General features: G+C 42.7%; 1 protein-coding gene and 1 long non-coding RNA gene across 2 annotated transcripts; one reads left to right on the top strand and one right to left on the bottom strand.

Annotated features, from left to right (window-relative positions):
- The first annotated feature begins 1385 nt into the window (after window positions 1-1385).
- NMUR2 (neuromedin U receptor 2) lies at window positions 1386-10772 on the top strand. The gene is made up of 4 exons (XM_009685648.2): window positions 1386-2102; window positions 7287-7371; window positions 8880-9005; window positions 10467-10772. Exons 1-4 carry the CDS (start codon window positions 1386-1388, stop codon window positions 10724-10726), a joined length of 1188 nt encoding a protein of 395 aa, XP_009683943.2. The 3' UTR covers window positions 10727-10772.
- Window positions 10773-12541: 1769 nt separating this feature from the next.
- Window positions 12542-20947, bottom strand: LOC138069140 (uncharacterized). The gene is made up of 3 exons (XR_011143946.1): window positions 20703-20947; window positions 18288-18350; window positions 12542-12710 (listed from the first exon to the last, which is right to left on the bottom strand). It is a non-coding gene; the product is annotated as an uncharacterized lncRNA (long non-coding RNA).
- Window positions 20948-21931: the final 984 nt, after the last annotated feature.

The raw sequence follows: 21931 nt of genomic DNA on the forward strand, positions 1-21931 counted from the left end.
AGGAGGAGGTTCTTCACACATGGATACTAGATCCATGGAGCTCCTTGCCAAGGGATGCTGGGGTTGTAAGAAGTTTAAATGAACTCAAGGGGGGATTGGGCAGGTACTCAAAAGAGAGAGCGAGTGAGAGTTACTGAGTAGCCAAACTGCATCCCGCTGACAAAATCCCCCGAGCTCTCTCACAGCTTTTGTACGTCTACGAATCCAGACAGCTTAGCTTTCTGAATCTCCAAAGACAACATCCACGTGCTTTGAAGCTTTTTTTGTTTTAGCAAAATTCAGTAAGGAATTAAGAATTTATAAAGAGCTAACCGATCTATTGTGACAAAGCAGTTGTCTTTGCAGAATACACTTTTTTGGATTAGAAAGTATGTTTGCAGAATGGTTGCCATTCAGGAAGAAATGAGTTTATAAGCATCAATGGAAATTTTTTAAAAAGAAGTACCTGAAATGAATCCTGCTGGTACTAAATAACTCTTCGGAATAGTATGATGTTCTTCAAAAAGCATCTCAAAATGAAGCGAAGAATATGGGATCAGATTCCAGAACTCTCAAATCTCTGATCAAGCAAATTTGACAACCCTCCATGAAAATTTAATGTGCGCTTTGACGTAATCCTCCTTTACAAAATGAAGGAGGGAAAAAATATCTTGCTACCAATAAGAAGTGCAATTAAAATTCTATGTCAGGTTTCAGGAGAAGAAAAAAATTCTTTGTTTAAAAAAAGCTGAAAGTCAATAGTTGTTTAATTCCACATGATGAACTTCCAAAATAGTTTGGCCTTCTCCTGATAAATTTCTATTTCCAAGTACTTGCTGTCAGAGAGAACAGAAAGGAAAAATCAGCAGAGACATGAAAAAAAAATCTTTTTTTTTTTTTTTGCCTGTGGATTATAACTAGATGTAGCATCAATATAATTTCGTAAAAGCTTTTGGACTGAGGGTGTTTTGTTTTTTTTTTTTTGGTCTGGCTTCCCACTCTCTGACAAATAATAGTGCCCTGCAGCTAGTCTCACATCCTATATTTCGGATTCCCAGCTCTCTAAACCCCACATTTCTGATTCAGTAAATGCATCTGCTATGGGAGCTGATATAAGTAGCTAGAACCTCTTTTCTTACCCTATAATCTAATGCACTTAGCTAGCCAATGAATATGTGTGAAAGGAGGGGCTTTCTGGCTAAGGGACTCCTCGCTGGGGAGCAGCTGTTACAACGGCGAAACCTTCACCGAAACCAGGCAGACGCACTCAGATCTCTCAGTGGCTTTGTGTATTTAGATCTGGCAAGACAAGTCTCCCTCACTCTCTGCTAAAAGTGAGCATACTAGCACAGAGAACCTTACAGAAGTCTGGATCTCAGTGGGGAAACATTTCAGCAGAACCAGTAATGGCCTGGAGCACCAATACCTCCTGGTTTAATCACCTTGCTCTACAAGAACGTCTTAGAAGATATTTAAACAGCACTGAGGATTACTTAGCCTTCCTGTGTGGGCCCAAGCGGAGCCATCTGTTCTTGCCCATGGCTTTGGTGTACATTCTGATCTTTGTTGTTGGTGTGGTAGGAAACTTCCTAGTTTGCCTGGTAATCATCAAGCACCGGAACATGAAGACCCCTACCAACTACTACCTCTTCAGCCTTGCTGTCTCCGACTTGCTTGTGTTGCTTTTTGGGATGCCACTGGAAATCTATGAGATGTGGAGCAACTACCCCTTCCTGTTTGGGCCTGTAGGCTGCTATTTCAAGACAGTGCTCTTTGAGACGGTGTGCTTTGCCTCTATCCTCAGTGTGACTACGGTCAGCGTGGAGAGATACGTTGCCATCCTCCATCCTTTCCGTGCCAAGCTAGAGAGCACTCGGAAGCGTGCGCTGAGGACCATCATCGTGCTCTGGGTTCTCTCTGTCCTCTTTGCCCTTCCCAACACAAGCACCCATGGCATCATGTGGCAGTATTTCCCAAATGGCACCCTAGTCCCTGGCTCTGCTACCTGCACTGTGATCAGGCCCATGTGGATCTACAACTGTATTGTCCAGATTACTTCCCTTCTCTTCTACGTGCTGCCTATGGGGGTCATGAGTGTGCTGTACTATCTGATGGGGCTAAGAGTAAGTCCTACTGAAACCGTGCTCAGTGTTTCCCTAGCTCATTCTTTTGCGTGTGTGTGTGTGTGTCTGTGTGTCTGCGTGTCTGCGTGTGTGTGTCTGTGTGTGTGTGTGTGTGCGAGCGCGCACACATGCACATGCCTAAGTCTGATTTAATCTTTTTCTTGCCCATCTGTCTTCCCAAAAAAGACATTCATTTCTAACCCCCGAAAGTAGTGGATTAAACTCCTTCTTTGGTGTAACACCATTCTAAAATGAATGTAGCTATGTTGGGGAAATATTTACTCCAATCTTTTTTTAAAATTACTATCACTGCTGCTGACATTTCAAAGTTATTTTAACATCAAAATCTATGTATTGATTCCAGTCTCACAGAGCTTTGTACCTTTTCAGTGGGGACTAGAAGGAAACAGACCAAAAGAAAAATGTGAAAAGAATGAAAAGGAGTAAGGTAGTGATCGAATCTTGTGTATCATTTGTTTTCCCTCTTCTTGTGACTGTAGAATTTCTGTTTCATTCATTCTTCTCCTTCCCTGGAGAGTGTGATAATACTCAGTTTTTAAAACTCACAAAACTGTCATAAACTGAAATCCCGCCTTATTGCTGCAGGTAGCAATTTCAGCAATCATTTCTTTTATATAAGTATGGCACAGTTTCAACATAGATTAAGGCTACCTTGGAGTTCCTATGGAGCTCTCTTCAGAAAGTGGACTAGTTTCACAAAGTGTCATCATTTAAATATATGGATAAAACAAACACTATCATAGTATTATAAAGCTATGCAGCATGAAATGCACAGCTAGTCATAGTGAGTTGCTGATTTGTTCCTTTTCTTACATATATTTGGAAAACATACATCTTAAGCTCACTATCCTAAATATAACTTTGCATTTAAAAAGCTATGTCTGATCGTGTAACAAGGAAGGGATGCAATATACCTATCTGAAGCTACACAAAAGCAATTTTTCCATACTCAGGAAAAGCCATAGGGATTAATTGCCAGAAATCTATAGCACGCCACAAATCTTTGAAGGATGAATGGGTTAAATTCTTGCAAAGCTACAGTTCAGTGGTGACTGTGGGTTCTTTGCATAGTTTCACTGAAAATTTTGAAAAATAAGACCAAAAGGGAAGGGAAAGTACTGAAAATAGTGTATGTTAAAAAAGAAAAAGAAAGCCCAAAACTAGTAAAGAGAAACCTTGAAGACTGCAACAGCTTCTATTTGTGGCAATAGATATTCCTAACCCCCACTGTAGAAGAGAAACTGGGTCCCAACTGATGGCTGCTTCTTAGAGGTTTCTGTATAGCCACAGATTTGTTCAAGTCTTCTGTCCTAAAGGCTGCAATGTATCTTTGTTAATGCGTCTGCTTTTCTTTCTATCCATCTCAGACTTCCAAATTTTAAACTACACCTATCCCTGGTATATCTCCTTTGTGCTCCATGCTGCACTAGGCAAGATAGTTTTATTTTTCAATTTAAATGATGGGTGAGTGGTGTATATATACCATTTCCAAGAAAAAAACATTTTTTATCTAATCAAAGTTGATGAAATCTCTGAAGCTTTACCTACACCCTAGAGTCTCCTGAATGCCATGTATGGCTCATAGGCTGTAGTGGAACAATTCAGAATTGGTCCAAAGATTGTACAACAGCTCAGATTCAGCAAACAAGGACACAATCTTTCTGTTCTAATAGTCCAAGCTTTGGAGAAACAGCACTTTCTGACTGTAGTTTCTCCCTCAAGTTTTACCCAGTGCTCAGGAGAGCTTCAGGATGCAACACAAAAAGAAGTATGTGTGACATGTTAAGGAACTATGAGAGGGCAGCAAACGTGGATCACACAGTTGCTGACTTCATTTTTAATTGTATTCCTTATAAAAATAAAAAAGATATTTGTCTTCTTCACTGGGAAATTCATGGCCAACCGAGCCTTCAATCTGATTACCTCATTATCAGTTACCTCATGATCTACTTCAGTTTAATTTTAAGGCTTGATATTTTAGTACTACACTGCTATAGGCAACAGACAGTTGCAACGTTACTATAGGAAAGAGGACGCTGATGATTACACTGTAGCCTCATTAGATTTGATCTTGGAAGCTTCTGACTGTCTCTTTCCAGGAGTCCTCATCACAGAAGCCTTCAGGACTGATCCCTAAATTAGTCAGAAGTGCTCTCTCTTCTTACAAACCCAGTTCAGCCACAAGGCTACTGGTTGCAAGTTGTAGCCAAAAAGCTGAGGAGGAAGAGGCAGGGGCAGAAGTGAGAACATGGGGATACGGCTGCTTGTAAAAGCTAAACCTTACAGCGCTGCTAGAGGTGGAGTGGCATCACTTGGAGAGAGAAGTCTGTGCTGCAGCAGGATTCGGTTCAGGGTCCCTGTCTTTCAAACTGATCTTGAAGGCACAAGGGTAGGTGGCTACCCCTGGTTGACTGAAAGTTAGATTCCGGTGAGCTAGGATTTTTTACAGTCAGTGGAGAGAATGTTATTTAGCCCACCTACTTAGGACATCTATGAAGGAAATCTAGATGATCGGATGTGACTACACTGACCACACCTCAGTGAGATTATTCAAGAGACCTCACAAGAGACCAGCATTTATTTTGGTGTCAGCTCCCTGCAGTAACACACTGAACACACTGGTAATTTTGATTTCATCTTTGAGTTACGCCAGCTTGTATTTGCCAATGAACAGCTGGTCCAGATCTTCTCATCAAAATCTATTTTGCCCCTGAAATGCCCAGCTGCCCAAACAGAATCATTTGCGGACAATGACTGCCTTTGGCTAATTTCTGCAAAGCCCAGTGTACTTCTGGACAGGTCTATCTCCTTTCCATTGAGGTTGTTCTGCAGACTTTGTTCCCACTAATATGTTTTCCTTTGCAACAGGGCTGAGGAAGAGTACGTGCAGGGGACCACAGGGGTTCAGCAGCCTGATGGCAGTTCATTCAGCCAAATCACGGATATACAGGATCGCATGCCCTAGCACAAGCCATGTGGCTTTTAAACACCCAGTTCTCCATGAGCTGGCACAAATGTTTGATCACTGCTTGTGTCAGACAGGCCAGACATTTTTTAAGAAAAACGATTCTCTTGCTTTTGCTGAGTGACCTCACTAGGTTTGCCTAGGGATAGGCAAGGCCCTAATTTCACTCTGCCTTTTGATTTCTAGTATAAAATACTGTAGTTAATAAAGATGCAGGGCGAAAAAAATCCAATTTTCAGCTTCTTTCTCCAGATATTTTTAATTCTCCTGCAGGGAATGGGTAACAATCATCTCCAGGCAGCTCGACATAATCTCACAAACAGCCCAGCACATCCACAGTGATGTTAAAGTAACCATTAGCCTGGCTCAAGGTCTCCCTCTGGCAAGCCATTGACATGAACTCAAGCTAAAACCTTTGCCATAGACTCATTTCTTTTTCCACTTTGTCATAAGTCATTATTTTATTAAATTGCAACTGCTGAATTATTCTTACTAGTTATACCTCCATGTATTATCACTCAGCCTAAAGAGGACCTTATAGCATTATCAAAATGACAGGAGGAAGGTGAAAAATAAAGATATATGTCTCTAGTTTATTATAGTATCAGAGCAGAGTATTCTGTGTGGCTTTGGAGTATTCCTGGGATAAATTACTGTTGAGACTGAAAACCACTGAGGGAAAACTAGGGCTTTTATTCAATCTTAGCAGACACTTATCACTAGATGTGCTACAAATCAGCTGACCCTGTTCCTTAAGCGATGCGGTCGTGTCTAAAAATGACAAAGGGAATAATGTAAAACATGGGAAGCTAGTTGCCCTATAATTGAATATAATTCAGTTTAAATATACTTCCCTTTTACGGTTTATATCTATAAATAAGGCCCTGAAAGAAGGTCTCTTTGATCAAAGTTACAACATCCTTAAAGAAAAAGGCAGTTAATCAAAAATCATGAAACAGAACCACAGGAGAGGAGAAAGGAAGCGGCACAAATAGCATGATTTCGTAAGATTCTTACAAATTTTTTACATGCTTTTGTCTTTCCTTTCAGCCAATATCTGTTCCCATACAATTAGAAGTTTTGTTTCTAGTTTCTCTCTGTTGAAAAAAGCATCACTCCAGAGTTGTTGGCTAATCAGCACTTCCCGCTTTCAGAAGCTGTGTCCAATTATGCACCCTCCATAGATAATTCCTGTTATAATCAAAGCAAAAAAAAGTGTTTTTTGCCCTGGTTATCCAGCCATCACCAAAGCACCAGAGCTCCTACCTTAAGCAAATTGGGGAAGCATTTCAGGGAGGATCAGATTTTTGCTCTTTAGGTCCATTCTTGGAAGTCTAGGAAAAACTGCTAGGATAAAAAAAAAAAAAAGTTGTACTTGATCTGTATGTGGCTGAATCTGGGCATATTACGCATGCTGGCTTTCTGCAGGATGGGACAGATAGGCGATATTGTCAGATGAATTGAATATCAATTAGTTCAAACACTCAGGGCATGAATGAGCTCCCTTCAAATCTATAGGATTTTTTCCAGTGATTCTAGCTGTCTTTCAATGAGGCTTCTCTGGGTATTTTTGGATCATTGATTTGTGCTTAATTGCTTAAAAGGGGAACCTTTTTAGGGAAACAAACAAACAAAAAATATTTTGCTAGGAGACAAAATAATGTTGAAACACAAACTACAGGCTAAATATTGAATCATTGAGAAGGGAAGAGTGGGGAACTTAAATATAAATTTGCTGTTAACATGCAGTCTGAGGTGCATAAAATCAGCAGCTTGTTTTGAACTTATAGCTTCACTGTTTCCCTAGACTACAACTGAAATTTAAGTAAACATTTTTTCAATGAATCCTGAGTTTCCCCACATTTTGGCTTCTCAAACTCAAACTACAGCTATCATAATTTGCAAAGCCTATTCTCAACATCAATAGGAGGAAACTAAACCCTTTTACCACACTGTAATTCAACATCATCTCTGGTTCAGAGAACTGGTCTACATATCCTAAATATTCTTGGTTTGAGATCTTTATTAACAAAAAGCAAGCCAGACATAATGCTCAGGGACAAAACGGCTGGTTAACCATTAGCCCAGTGCAAATGGTCTTTTTTTGCAATGGTTTCATTCCCACCAGGAAGGTTGTATGTGTAGTGAGGAAGTCATCTCCTATTTAAGCTCTCCTTCTGCTTCTGTCCTTTTGCTAGTTGAAAGGAGACAAATCTTTGGAAGTGGAGGAAATGGCTGTGAATGTTCAGAGACCATCCAGAAAATCAGTCACTAAGATGTTATGTAAGTATTGGGGACCTTCTGTATTTTATTGACCATGGACAAGAGGCTATATGTACATCTCAGACAAGAGAGGGAAGTGCACATAGAATCTGTTTGGAGTTAATTCCTAAATTTGAAACTCCAGTGACTGGGTCCCGAAGGCTACCAAGCAACTCCAAAGGATCCAAGAGTCATGGATAGCTTATTTTCAAAAAAAATGCTTATTGCTGTTTTAGCTGGAGTCTTACAGACCATGGGAGCAAAACACTGGCTAAGAATCAAAAGAGGCATTTTCCTCCGCGTTGTAGAGCCTGAGAAAACTTAAGTGGCAGGTACTTGGATGGCAAGTCTCTGTTGCATCCCTCAGTCCACACCTGGCTTTTGCAGCCTTGTAGCGTGAATCCTTCTATCTCAGAGTACAAATACTCTTTCTCGCATATTTCTTACAGAAGGATGCACACCTGTGTTCTCATTAAACAAATAATTAATGAGATATCTATAGCCCTGCCCCAACACCAGAGAGCATACGTTTCATAGGCCTGTAAAATGTCTCACCAAAGGCTCTGCTCATGTCTCAGACAGGTCCTGCTGAGCAGCATTCATCACCTACTGCTGACTTCATGGCTCAGACCTTCCCAAGAAAAAGTAGAGACCTAGGTAGATTTATATATACAACACACAATATACAACACGCTGGAGAATTTGTGCTCCAACCACCCTGAAAGTACTCACATTGCTTCCGAATTTAGGGCTGCCCTTAAGGCAAAGATCACCTTACTACAGGGATGGTGTTTATGCAGGAAACATTAATCGTTCTCAATACTTGACGCAACAGCATTTTTCTTCTAGGCAGCTTAAGTCACCTCCTGAACTGGGAACCTGTGCTCTGAAGTCAGGATGAATTTCTGTCCCTGGTGACTGTAAACACAGACATTAATAGGACTGAACTCTGGAATGGGTTTGCAAGAGTCCTCACTGGAGCTGTCACAGGCCACGCTGTGCATGGAGGCATACTTCTTCATGCTAAGCAATGCATCCAGCCAGACTCAGCCTCCGAGGATGGCTCCCATGGGCTCATCCTGTGCCATGTGGTGTACAAATAGTGTGCAGAGGACATAAATCCTATGGCACAAACTTTGCTTTCTGTGCATGGCAGACTCACAGTCCAAGTGGTCACTGTGTCCCAGGTACTACAAATAAAACCTTGTGTCTCATTGGCAATTTGTTTATTAGGTTCTGGACAAGCTACATTACTTGGCTGTTGCCTGCTCCATCCAAAGCTCACCATGTGCCCGTGTATTGATTTATCAAATATAGAGATCTGTGGAAAGTTTATTCTTTTACTGGAAATATGCTTTTCAGTTAGCACTGCAGAAAGACAGAAGGGATGGCACAGGTTTTGAAACAGTGAATAAAATTGTATCTCTGGTCTTTCATCTAGCTTTCTGAGCCATCTCTGCTCAGTGCAAGCTAGTGAGCCCTATCAATCTGTAACTGACTCTTCTTCTTCTTCCCTTTCTCCGTACTAGTTGTCCTGGTGATGATTTTTGCTGTTTGCTGGGCTCCATTCCATATAGACCGGCTCTTCTTCAGCTTTGTGGTGGAGTGGACTGAGCCTCTGGCTAATATATTCAACTTAATCCATGTGGTATCAGGTAAAACTTGCTTTTTCCACTTGCTTGGGGGCTGGAAAAACAGTGTTTCTGAGCGGCTTACCTGAATATTTAGTCATTTTAATTTTAGGTGACCATAGAATATATACATGAATTGAAGGTCAAACACAGCTTCATGATTTTATTCCTCAGAATTAGGAGGAATTTATTCCTCAACTAGCCATCGTTGAACAATTTTTTCCAAAGTACACGACAGGCTGTCTAAAGAGTTCAAAGATTACCAGCTGCAGAACTGTCTTTCTCCAACGTAATTGACACAAAATGTCAAACATGACATAACAGATAGCAATGTGTAACATCCGCTGAGCTATGTGCCACAGTCCCCCAGTTACCACCCAGCCTACTGGGCTCCCTGCCCAGTGTTGCTATGTATATTGTTAAAAAAGCAAATAGAGTGGAACTAAAAATCACTGGTTGCACCATCCATTCAGGTAGCAGCTATTAACCGCATGGCAAAGCACAAAAAATGAGAGACCTGCTCTCCAGGAGACTGCTTAGTGGAAGCAGCTGGAGCAAAATAGACATTAAATTACCAGCAGCATCCACTAGCACTGGGGTATGTCCCTGAAGCATGCATGGAAAAGCTTCGTGGGGTTTGGTAGCCCATGACGAGAACTGTACCTTAAATAAAAATTGCATGCAGGTTCCTGTAACTTTCGTTTTGGGCATGTTGTCCAATACAACAGTCACAAAGAATGAAAAAGAAGGGAAATCACACATCATTATCAGCTGTTTTTCCTCCTTGAAAATGTTCACAAATGAACACTGCTGCCATTCAGCTGCTTCTAATGAATATGCAGCAGCAGGTGCTGTCTGCTAGAGGGTTTCTCAGACAAACAGGGAGCCTTACCAAAATAGCAAGCCTTACATACTGCCCAGAACTGACGATATAACCAAATGTTTATGCTACTACCAACCATAAAATTAAGGCTTTCTCAACGAGGAATCTTATTTTCAGGTTGCCATGTGAAAGCACTAAGTGTGGCTGTTTGGCAGCTCAGACAGAGCCAAATAATCTTGGGCAATTGTGCTGGTGTGTGGTAACAAATTACCGCTCCTTGGCTGGAAGTTATCATCTAACAGCTCTGACGTGAAGGGCACCAGTCCTCCAAATCGGTCCTGTGGGGATCAGGGCTCAGCTGGAGGTCGGTCAGTAGAGCTCAGCAGAGAGCTGGTTCCTGAACAGCAGGTAATGATAGGCTCCATTTAATACTCTCTGTCACTTTCCTTTCCCTGGGTGCTGCAGTGTCTCATCTTCGTGAGAGATCCCTCCACCTATACCTGGATGGTTGCAGACACAGACACGGTAGTCTCTGCCTCTATCCTTGCACCCAGATCTGGTGAAGGACTACTGACAATGAAGAGATTTTCCTCCTCCGAGATCGTTCCACCCACAAATGAGCTCTCTCTCTCTCTTTCTCTCCCCTACTCTTGCTCTCCTAGGTGTTTTCTTCTATCTGAGCTCTGCTGTGAACCCCATCATTTACAACCTGTTGTCCCAGCGCTTCAGGATGGCTTTCCTCAGTGTGATCTCTCCTCAGTGCAAGCAATGGGCCCCTAAACATCCCACCAGCAAGATTCCTGCCCAGCAGAGCATCTTCATGGTTGAGGACCACAATCTTGCAGATTCTGCTGAAGACATAAGTCTCCCTGGCACCTACAGGACGTCTGTCAGCAGTTCTCAGCTCTCCACTGGCCTGTGACCTTCCGTGTTGCTATCCAGGTGGCAGAGAAATTAAGGAAAGTAACTGAAACGAAAAGAGACGCTCTTTAAAGGTTGATTTCAGCAAGAAGAGCTCACAGACTGTATCTCATCTGGTTGAATGAATGACAAGACTGTAATTAGCAGGTGATTGACAGTCATTGTATTACCCTCAAGCTAATAGGAGGGCTGGAAATCTCAGCTTGCTGACTGTAAGCTCTTCCAGTGAAGAGCTACTTTACACAAATGGTAAAAAAAGTCCCAATGTTACCAGCACAGGAAAGAGACACTGCATATCCAAATCTTAACAAATAACCTTTTATGCACCAGCTTAAACATCAATTTTTACTCAGCTTGACATGGGGCGACTTTCTGCATAACCCCTGAATGCCCACCTCTGGCTTTATGGAAGCTAGGGCCACGTCTCTCTCCCATGATCTTCTTAAGATGTGGCTATTGCAAGACCATCTTGACAATTTGAGCAAGCAGACGTGAATGAGACAAGCTCTGAGCTGGGCTGAAAAACGTCTGACACAAGCACCAGCAATAGCTAATACCCACCTTCTGGTGGGTTATTTTTTAAAAGTCTGTAAGTCAGTGCCACGTCTCCTCACACTGTGGCTGACAATATCCATGCAGTGCTGAAATAGCACGTGCACACCACAAACTCATCTACATTACCTGGGAAAACAACCATTACTGGGGGCTGAGCATGTCCCTAGTGTGATTCTTCTGCCTGAAAAGGAACTAGAGTGCGTCATCTGCTGAGGGCAGATACCCAAAAAGAATAAGGCCTTTCCCAGGTGGGAGAGGTCTGCACCCCCAGGTAGAACACAGGCCTGAGGACATAAGGCATTTCCATCTGTGTGAATCATTGCCTCCTTGCAATCAGCTCATTTCCCACACTGCCCATAGCTACTTTGTCCTGTGCGTTGGACAGTTGTATCACTGTCCGTCTGCCTGAGCTGAGTGTTACCGTACACAAATGGGCTGTGGTAGGTCACTGCTAGGCCCCATGTCCTGCAATTTCCCACAGCTTCCTATCACTGCTTGAACTTCAGTTACTCATATGTTGCCTCTGCTGGTGAATCTTTGTGGTTATGCTTTAGCAAAATTCACACCTGCTCACACCAGGTGGATTAGAGGTCAGAGATTTACATGGGACTAGCAACCACCAGGAAACAGGTTGAAAAGCATTCATAACACATGCATTTTTTAAATGCCTGCAGGATCAGATACAGCTGATAAAAAGTTTTGCAATGATTTTGCATCTACTAAATTCAGTTTTTGCCTCAAAGTACAATGTAAGATCTGGGAAACTCTCCTGGGCCCCAGTTATGCACACAAATCCTGAAGACCGCACACTTAAATCCACACTCACGACATCCTGAGCTCCACTGACTGCCAGGTCAGGACCCTGCAGAGTTTTTTAAAGGGAAGCCAAGGTGAATCCTTTACATGAGAGAGAGTTTTGTAGACCTCTGTGTCTTAAGTCTCAAAGCACATTTGTTGTGTTTGAGAGAGATGCATCCCTTGTGCATCACTATACTGGGCTGGGCTAAGCCACCATGCTGGGCGCAGGCTTGGCCCACACTTCCACAGAAAATCATCTCATGTTTGCTGTCAAGGGGCTGGAACTTACTTAAATAGTCAGAGTACACAAAGTTATCATAGTGAATAAGGATATTAGTTTCTGAAGGACATTAGTTTCGGAAAGATGGTAAACCCTAAGCATAAAGGCTTACTCCAGCCTGTAGTACTGGGGATCCAGATGGCATTTATCATTGCAGGTGTGCTAATGGGCTCTTACCTTGTTTCTCAAAAGTCTAATGTTTTGGCCTCTATCTGATGCAGATTCCTGGAGAAGGCGAGACTTGGGGGTCTCATCCCAGACGTTGACTCTTCTTTTCCTGAAGCTCAAGGTGAACTTTAGCCCATATTTTCTGTTAGACCCATTTTGCCAGCCTCAGTCTTGAGAAATAAGCCTTGGAAAGGGTAACAAACATGCATAAAGTCTTGAAGAGAAAAGGCAGTCCCTGCTCCCTGAAGACAAAGCTGAAATACTCTTCCACCCCCAAGTGGACACTCAAGCTAGTTCAGTGGTGTGTACATCTGTAACCAGTTTTGTATTATCATTTTCCCTCTACTAGTAATTAAAGTGCATTTTCCTTCTGGACTTGATATGCTTGTTGTGCCTCGCTACCCACGAGCTGCTGTGGTCCCTGCTGTCATAGCCATCACAGGGGACCAACCTCTGTGCTGAAACCAACGAGCCTTGGACAGGTACTGACTGGGTTTTCCATGCTCACCCTGTCCCTGACTTGCGAGACCCCCAAATTGATCCCAGAGGAGTTATCTTCCTTATCCTAGCTGTGCACCACTAAGAGTAAGTAGTCTCCTCTGCTATCTTAGATACTTGGCCAAAGCAGTGAGGAGATGGCAGTCTGACATACTCACCCATCCAGCATATGATAGAGATACTCCTTTGCAAGATTTCATGGCTCTTAGACTGCATGTTAGCATTTAGGACCACATAGAGGCATGCGATGATGCACAGAAAGAATCATCCATGAGTGCTGTAGCCCTGTTCTCCTTCCTCCCTTCATGCAAGAATTGTAACCTTGGCCTAGAGCTTAGGGGTGTTAATTACACCTCTGACTTGCAGATGAGGACAGACACCTGCAGCCAAGGTTTGAATGTGAAGCTGTAGGGTGAAGATTTTGTGTGATCATGAAGAACAGTGGCCCAAGTTTTGTTCTTAGGGAAGACAAGGGGCTTTGTGAGGGAGGGGAAGTATTGAGGATAAAGCGTACACAGATTTTAGAGGACAGATATTAAGGGGCAAATGGCCAGGAATTCACCTCCAGTTCTGAACAACATCATATGGAAAATATATCTTTTTTACTTTAAAAGCTTTTTTTAGCACATTAATTTGGAATCAGTCAAAAGAAATCATACTTGTAACCAAAAATTACTGAGCTTTTTTGGCCAAACACCAAAAGCAAAGTTGAAAACATTTACTCTTACACCACAGCAAACTTTCTCTGAAAATATTATTGGGGGGGGGGGTATCAAAATGCCATTCTGTTAAAAATAAGTGAAATTAAATGAAAAAATGTGAGCTGGTTTGAGGTGCAGTGCTGTGAGTTCAGTTTCCTGAGACTGCACAGCTCAGTAGCCCCCTCAGTCCTGACTCCTCTCACCTGCCTCTGCAAGGTAGCTTTTCAAGTCATACATTTACAGGGTTACACGGATGCTTTCTATGATCCAGTATTTCTTAAGCAGATGTGAGAAGCAAGGTTGCAGAGTATTTATCCACAAGAAGTAGTTGATGCCCACTGGAAGTTTTTCTTCCCAAAAGGTCAGTGCTTTAATGTGTTATTTATCACTCTGCTTTGATATTTACCTGGCTAGTTTTCTGGGAGCTAGTCACAAACATGAAAATACTGGGAAAAATGGATAAATATGTCAGGAAAGCCAATAAAATTCATTTGCTTACATATTCAGCGGCTTTCATAGCCAAGTGCTGAAAAGCATTGGAAATTGGCCAAGAGAAACTCCAGCTGCAAGGAGAGAACAACTCGTTTTTTCCCCTAAAGAGGTTTGGTGTGATGAAAATATATTTATTTGAAATCAGCCATGACTTCCTAGGCAGGATTGTCTATTGATTTATTTTTCTACCTCTCTTTCCCACTGGGGAGCATGCAAGTGTGTGAGCAGAAAGCATGGCGTGCAAGGGCACTGCTCCAGCACTGTGAATAAAATATAGTTTGAAATGTACTGCAAGGAAACACTTAAAGGAGGGAAAAACTGCTTGCACCGCCGATGAATGATACTCAGATCTAATGCCAGGTGTGATACTGAAAAAACCATCATAACATCAAGCAGATAATTCTGTTAAGTTTATATGAAGAGCCTTTTGGAAACTACTGCTTTTTCATGTGTTTAAGCCATGGCTTATCTGCAAAACTAAGTATACACTTCAGCAGCAGAGCTGGTTTTATGCTTCTGTGTAACATAAAGATAAATTTACTAGGGCCTCTCTCCCCATAGCTGGTCTATCCTCCAGCAATCCTTGTGCCTCTGATCTCTCCACTGTGTCTCCCTCTGATTTCACATTAGTGCCTTCAAATGGACATTACCTGGAGGTTAAGCTAGTACCAAGTGGAGAATACCTGAGTACTTAAAAAAATGCAGATGATGCCAGCTGTAGTTTATATGCATGAAAATACTGCACTAATCCAAGTCTAGTTTATTGCATCTAAGTGCTCTGTAAGATTGATTCTTCTGCCAGGGGGGCGGGAGGGATAGGGTGGGGGTGGGGGGTGTTAGAAAAATAGACAAGTTACTGTAGTCAGGAGAAGGCCCCAAAGGCAAAAGGCTTACCACCCCGCAAACAGTCTTCTTTGCGGGTTGCTTTCTGGTTGTGTTACAGCCAGGTTTGCTCTTCCTCCCTGATCTTCCATGATCATTTAGTTCATTTTATTTGCCCTTCATTATGACACTTGTTGGGCTTTTCTCCCATTAAGGCTTCCTGTTCCACAAACTGGCAAATCTATAGTAAATTGCTGGGCTGCAGCATTTTCATGTGAATGGAAATAGAAGCAAGGAAAAACACGATGATAAAAATAGAACAATAATCTGGGCTTCTTCTTTCTGTAATAAACTGATGAGAAATAAGGAAAAAGAAATCTAACAGTCAGGCACTCTTGTGAAGATTAAAAGCTGGCTGATGTTGATGTAATGATGGCAAACGTCCTTCAGAGGGAGTTGGGAGATAAAACAGGATGAGAAACCCTGCAGAGAATTTGGGCTTTGGAGGTTTCACTGTCCAAGAAAACAAACACTTAGGGGGTTTTTAGGGTACAGCACGCACTGTTAGAGTTCACACGCTAAAAGAGTTAATTATGGATAATTAAGGACTGGTTCCCCTGAAATGGAAAAAAGGAATTTGCTATGTCAGCAAAATAAAAATGGATCCTAATGTAAGAAACTCACCTGGAGAGTCAAAAGTGGCTGATTTTCTTCCAAATTACTTGCCATTTAACATTTTGGCTAGTCAACAGCCTGTCTTGGTCACATCCCAGATATTGAGGCAGACAGCTTGGCTCATTTGCCACGGGAAGTGGAAGACTGTTACTGTGCAGACTTTGTGAAACATTGAAAAGTTGCAGCTATTGTTTTTAAGGCAAATTATTCCAAAGCCACTTAATTTTTAAAGACTGCATTATTTTAGGAGTATGAGAGCTGTTGAAATAATTTACTTCCAAATGAGATATCTACTTCATGAATGAAATCCTGAGGTCTATATTGTAAAAGCCTAAATAACTTATTTTCTTGCCTTCTCAGATTATATTATGCTCCAAGATGCAGCAAAATTTCTTCCCAAGGGCACAGACTTTTATTTACTTTTTGGCTAGAAATGAGCTTTCCAAAAGACCCTGTGACCAACCAATAACCCCTACAATGGCAGAAGGCTCAGAGGGCCAGGTGCCCCACGAACCTCAAGGGCAGTGTAGGATGCGGCTCGTTAATCCTTGCTGTTGCACAGAGAACTGACTTTATCTCAACACAAAGGGGGCTGGAGGGTGACCTTTATTTTAGATAAGCAGCCATATCCATTAGTTGGACCTGGTGTAAATGTTTTTTCTTGAGTTGTTCAAAAGAATGTGCAGGTGTCCCTGAGATTAGCCAGGCCAGCATGGCGGAAGGGTATATGTGGCTCAGCCCAACAGAAAGTATAAAACTTCAACAGCTGACGAAGGAATTTTGAAGAGAGCAGCAGGCATGAGCTGGCATCAACCCACATATTCCTTCCTGGTGACTGGAGACATACAGCGTTGTGACAGTAAGCATATTTGAGACCAGTAATGGCAACAACATTGATATTGTGATTGAACTGTATATTGCAATTGCTAGATTTTTTTAAGTGTATACACTTGAGTTGTGATTTTAGTATATTGCTGAATCACTCTGCTAAATCAGAAATCCTGTATAACATCAAATTGTCCCAAAATAAAATTTTATATTAAACATTGCACTCTCCATATGCGTGGAATATCTAAAAGAACCTAGTCAGAGAGTACTGGACTCTGACAAACCCTTAGTCTCAGATGTCTACAACATGAAGAACGCCATCAGAGGGAGTCCTCTGGATTGCGTTTATATTCAAGGCAGGAAAATGGGCAGTGCTAAAATCAATTTATCTGGCCTATTTCAGTAATCTAGCTTAGGTATTTTGCAGGTAGTTTTTATGCATTATCTTCTGTACTTGCAAAACAAAGTCAGGCGGCTATGTAGAGGTCACCCTGAAATGCTGTGTTTTCTTTGTTTCAGAGGTTGCAGAACAGGTGTATTTGTCCGGCCCTTTTAATTTGTTTCATCCCTTTAGGACCCAAGAGATCCCCTCAGAAATAACTCACTAGGAGAACCATGCTCCAAACAAGAAAAACAAATGACTAACAACTCACTGCAAAAGGCTGGACCAGAAGAGAGCATCATCCTCAGGGGCTCACCTACCATGTTGTTCATTGAACCAGGGTTGGTGCCTCTGAGACGCCCCAACCACACTCTCACATTTCTGCAGCTGGGAATTTCCGAAGAGCCCTCTCAGCCATTTGCCAAGTGCATCCTCTCTGGGCGGGGAAGAGATTCCTATTTGCAGGCTTAGTCCTGTTCTATCTGTATCGACACAGGATTTTTAAGTGTCAGTAGACAGTCCCAGAAATTGGAGTGGTCCCTTTCTGTCTCTTAGCATGAGATTTCTGAGGAGGGCTCACTTACGTCGGGCAGCTACGTTGTAGTCTCGCTCTTGGTAAGAGGCCCTCCTAAATGCAGTCTGCAACATGGTCCTGTAAAATATCAGTCCCAGAAGCCCAGTTTTTCCAGACTGTTATCAGACAGCCAATGTATAGCCATGCAGTACAGCAGAAGCTCAGGTAGGATAGAAATTACATGGATGATGCTGGAAACCCTGAGGAAACCCAAACGGAAAAAATTCTAATTAAGCTTTATCACTTCTCAGGATGCAGCATTTCTTATTTTGTCTTAAGCCTCTCTTAGGCTGTGATCCACAGATACCCTGACAGAGACAGTGCAGGGGTACCGTGGCTCACGGACAGTGCAGCAGCGCAACTGAGATGTCTCCCAGGGCAGGACAGTCTTCCAGAAGAAACCACTTACAAGCTTGGAGTTTTCTTTCCTTGAAAAGACACTTGGCCTGCCACAGAATGTGCTAAATAGCTAACTCAATGCAATGGAAAGGCTCCAAAAGAAGTCTTCTCAAGCTGCTATTGACTGCAGTGCAGGTGGGTTGGGCAGTGCTGAGCAACTGCAGCAAAAATCGCAGAAGAAAGAGCTTCATGGTTTTGGGAAACAGAAGCACTCCCCAGCCTTTCAGTGAGGAATGAAATAAAATACCAAGGCAGGAACATGGAGATGTAGTTATTGTTTATTTAATTATATATAGACTGGAGTTTCTGATGGTTTGCCTAGTGCTGGGGAAATATTATGGGCCAAGAGATTTTTTTTAACTAGGAATGAACTTAACTAGTACCACATACCTCAGCTTCCCCAAAGTCTTGCACTATTGGTTCCTCACAGATCCAGTTAACTTCTAATTTCACCTACAGAAAAATAGACCGCAGAAATAGCAACACTCGTAGATTTATATTATAGTAACACTGACAGGCCCTCCATCAGGAGGCAGACATACAACATACAGGGGGTAACAAGCTACCATTTGTCAGCTGCTTCACAGTAACTGTCTACCTCCATGCTCTTAGCCTGATGTAATGCAAATCAATTTGCATTACCTTGCATACAGCAGAGATGAACAGGCAGTTGACATCGATCCAGTCACATAGTTTTCTCATGTATCTCAGCCCCCAGATCTCCATCTTGGGGTGGTATGAGCTGGGTGGTATGGTGCTCTTTCTCTCTCTCTGCGTACAACAAGAAATTATCCCTAAGGTTGCCTCTGGCACAGAAACCTACCCATTGCTAGTAAAAAGACAATACTACTCCAAGAGCTAGCAATATCTGCAATACACTACTCAGCCTTAGCTTACTTCACTTTTTTTCGGTGTCTGTTGCATTAGTAACAAGGAGCACTCATATTCGCATTACCCCAATCTGATCTCTTCAGGTTTCATTCTCCCTGCTCTCTCCTCTCCCACAGGGAACAGGTATATTAAAGAATCCACCCCATCCATCCCCATCTTTTCAGCTGCTAAGGAATTCCACTGAGGATTGAGTCTTTTCCCTGCAACTTTATTTGCCAGCAGTAGGGTTTTCACACCATATTTGTATTCCAGTCCCGATTTCAATTACCTGGCTAACCTTTTCAATTTTCACAGAGAGTGAGAATCAGAAATCAGCAGGTTCCTTATTACTGCTCACACTGGCAGGGAGTGTTTCACACCCCGCCCCCCCCGACCCCACTTCCCTCCCTCATGTTTGCAGGAAAGCTCTGTCAAATTCAAACAAACTCATTGATCATAACTTGTCTATTTACTTATGCTTTGCTAATTGTTAAGTATTCTGGTCCTTTCTCCCGTCCTCTTTTCCACCCTCCTTTTGGCTTGAATGTACTACTTTTCACATCATTTCTAAAAGTCAAGGAAAGACTGTCTTCTCAAATCTTCACCCTGGCTCCTGACACCAGTGGGAACTCTCAACAGGGTCAAAGACTGGAGAAGGTGAAAGCCTTATGCCTCAAGAGGGGCTATTTGCTGCCCTTCAATAATCTAGACATGGCAGTATTCAGTCCCTATTTACGAGTCCCGGAGCACTTCTCAGGCTCAGGGCATCAGATGAGTTCCCTCTGACCCAGAGGCAAGGCAGATGCAGAAATCAGCTCTGTTCATCCCAAGGTCACTGCTCTACTCACTAAACAGTACTGTCCACAGCTGTCGTCTGCAAAAGAAATCATTTTCCTTTTGCCTTTCTTTTTCAGTTCCCCAAGTCATGACCTTCCCCTTATCTATCTCATCTCCTTCATTTTTCTGATCTCTTGATATCCTTTCCATGCCTATGCTATCTGCCCTGTCACGCAGCTATTTAGTTCCTAAGAACGGTTTCTTTGATTCTTTCAGATTTAGTAAAATGAATCCGTTTCCTAGCAACCCCTCCCCCTCTTTTTTCCTCTTCTTTTGTTATTTCCAGCTCATTATCCTTCCCCATGTTCAACTCCAAATTAACTTAATTATAGACAGATTTCATATCTCTCAAAACCAGAAGGGGCGCTTGTAAAACATTCCTTCAGTAAACAGCAAATGAGGGCCTTGGCCTATGCTAAGTAGGCTGTGGGAAAGGCAGCTCAACTGTGTCTGTTCTGCTCCCTCTGGAGACCTCTCCCAGTTGCTCACAGCTCCTGCCTTTCTTCTGAGCTGCCTGGAAGTCAGGCATTTCATCTACAGATGAACTCTATCTCTTTTGCAACTTGCCAAAGTTCATCAAAACCATGACCACACTAGCCATCTTTAAAAGCTGCTGAGCAAATATTTCTCTCACTTACTTAGATGCTGAGGACACTGCAGTCTTTCCACCTGCTCTTGCCATATTCAGATAGGCATATTCACGTATTCAAAGTGCCTAATTTTGATGTCTGTACCTATTGGAATCAGCCCTGAGGTCAAATGTGAGCTAGACTTGAGTCATTTTGAATCTGAATACCAGATGCACTCAACCTTGGATGACCTCCTATTACTTGCACATTCAGTAGGTCAAAGACCTCTCTTGTTTAATACAGCTTTGGTTGCCTAAAAGAATCATACGCTGATGATAGCTTTCCCCTTGAAAAATCCCAATGAGATAAGAACACACTAACTGGACTAGATCCAGGGCAGTCCCCTCAGCTTCTCCTTAGCCAGTGTTAACAGGTTTCCTTAGGAAATGAGGAACAGGATTTATCTCTACCACTCAAGTCAATGGATTTCCCACCTCCTAGCAGGTAGGACTGAATTACTGTGGCTTACCGTTCACAGAAGTTCTCCCCGTAGACTGGCATAGCAATTATCTTCTTCCTTCTGCTATAGGTTCAGTAGATTTCATGCAGTCAAGAGACCTGCTCTCAAGTCCATCGAGTTTTATAATGAGTGTCAGTGATTCCTCACTGGTAGAAGCCAGATGCTGCTCTGAGAAGAATGCGGAGAGATCTTCATTCGCACAGTTAGGACAGATAGCAGCAGCCCACAGACTTCTGCCTCATGTATGAAGTGATCTGTGAAGACACAGAGGAGGGGGGCTAAACTCACAGCAGGGTCACAAAAGGCAGAGAGAGTTTTGCGGTGGTCATGAGAGAAGTCGGGAAGCTGTTGTTTCTACCATTAGAAGACAACACCTGTGGTTGCTGCAAAGGGAAGGAAACCCTGGATGATTCTTTACACGTGCAGCTCCTCTTCATTCAGATAAGCACTTCTGCCCAGCTCTTTGCTGTCCTGGAGATCAGAACCACAGTTCAAACTGGGATGTGTCCTCATTGCCCTGCAAAGGTAGAGTTGCAAATCACGCACACATACATGATTTAACAAGCCTGAATGCTGGTAGCAGTGCAGCTAGAGGACAAGTCTTCCTGGGTTTCTGATGGTCAAACCATGAAGTTAGTGGGAATGATACTGGTACAGACACTACAAAACCGGAAGGTAAATATGCCTACATGAAGAGCAGCCATGTCCTTGCCCTTAATCCTGGACTTCTGAGGGTCAGAATGAAGCTCTTCCTATTCCTAAAACTTCAGGTCTTTTCTTTCTCTGCTGCCCTTTACTTGCTCATAACTTCACTGTGTCCCCCTCTGCTCTGTAGGGAGGGAGGATACAGGCAGGGCATTTCCTCCATGCTTCGCTAAGGCATTTTCTGAATTTTCTTCCTCAGTGTAACTATAGTTGCATTTACAGGCTCAATAGGACACTGTTCTGAGAACTGCCTTTAGTCTAGAAGGGCCTGCAGAAGCCCAGGAGCAGATACCTGCTCTGAAATCTGACGATGGTGCCTCTAAAGAGCATCCGTGCACACCTTCCCCAGGTTTACAGGCCAACGACACCAGTCATTGACCACTGGGGGTCAGTCTTGTGCTGTGGAACACAGCGTGGGGAGCAAGGCGGTGGGGTGCCCTGTGATTCCAAACAGCCTGGGACTGCTTGTGCGGTGCCCATGACATCCCAGGAGACAACCTGTTCTGGTTCCTTCAGTGCTAATTTTTAATTTA

This window comes from Struthio camelus, chromosome 13 (assembly GCF_040807025.1).
Source record: "Struthio camelus isolate bStrCam1 chromosome 13, bStrCam1.hap1, whole genome shotgun sequence".
NCBI lineage: Eukaryota > Metazoa > Chordata > Aves > Struthioniformes > Struthionidae > Struthio > Struthio camelus.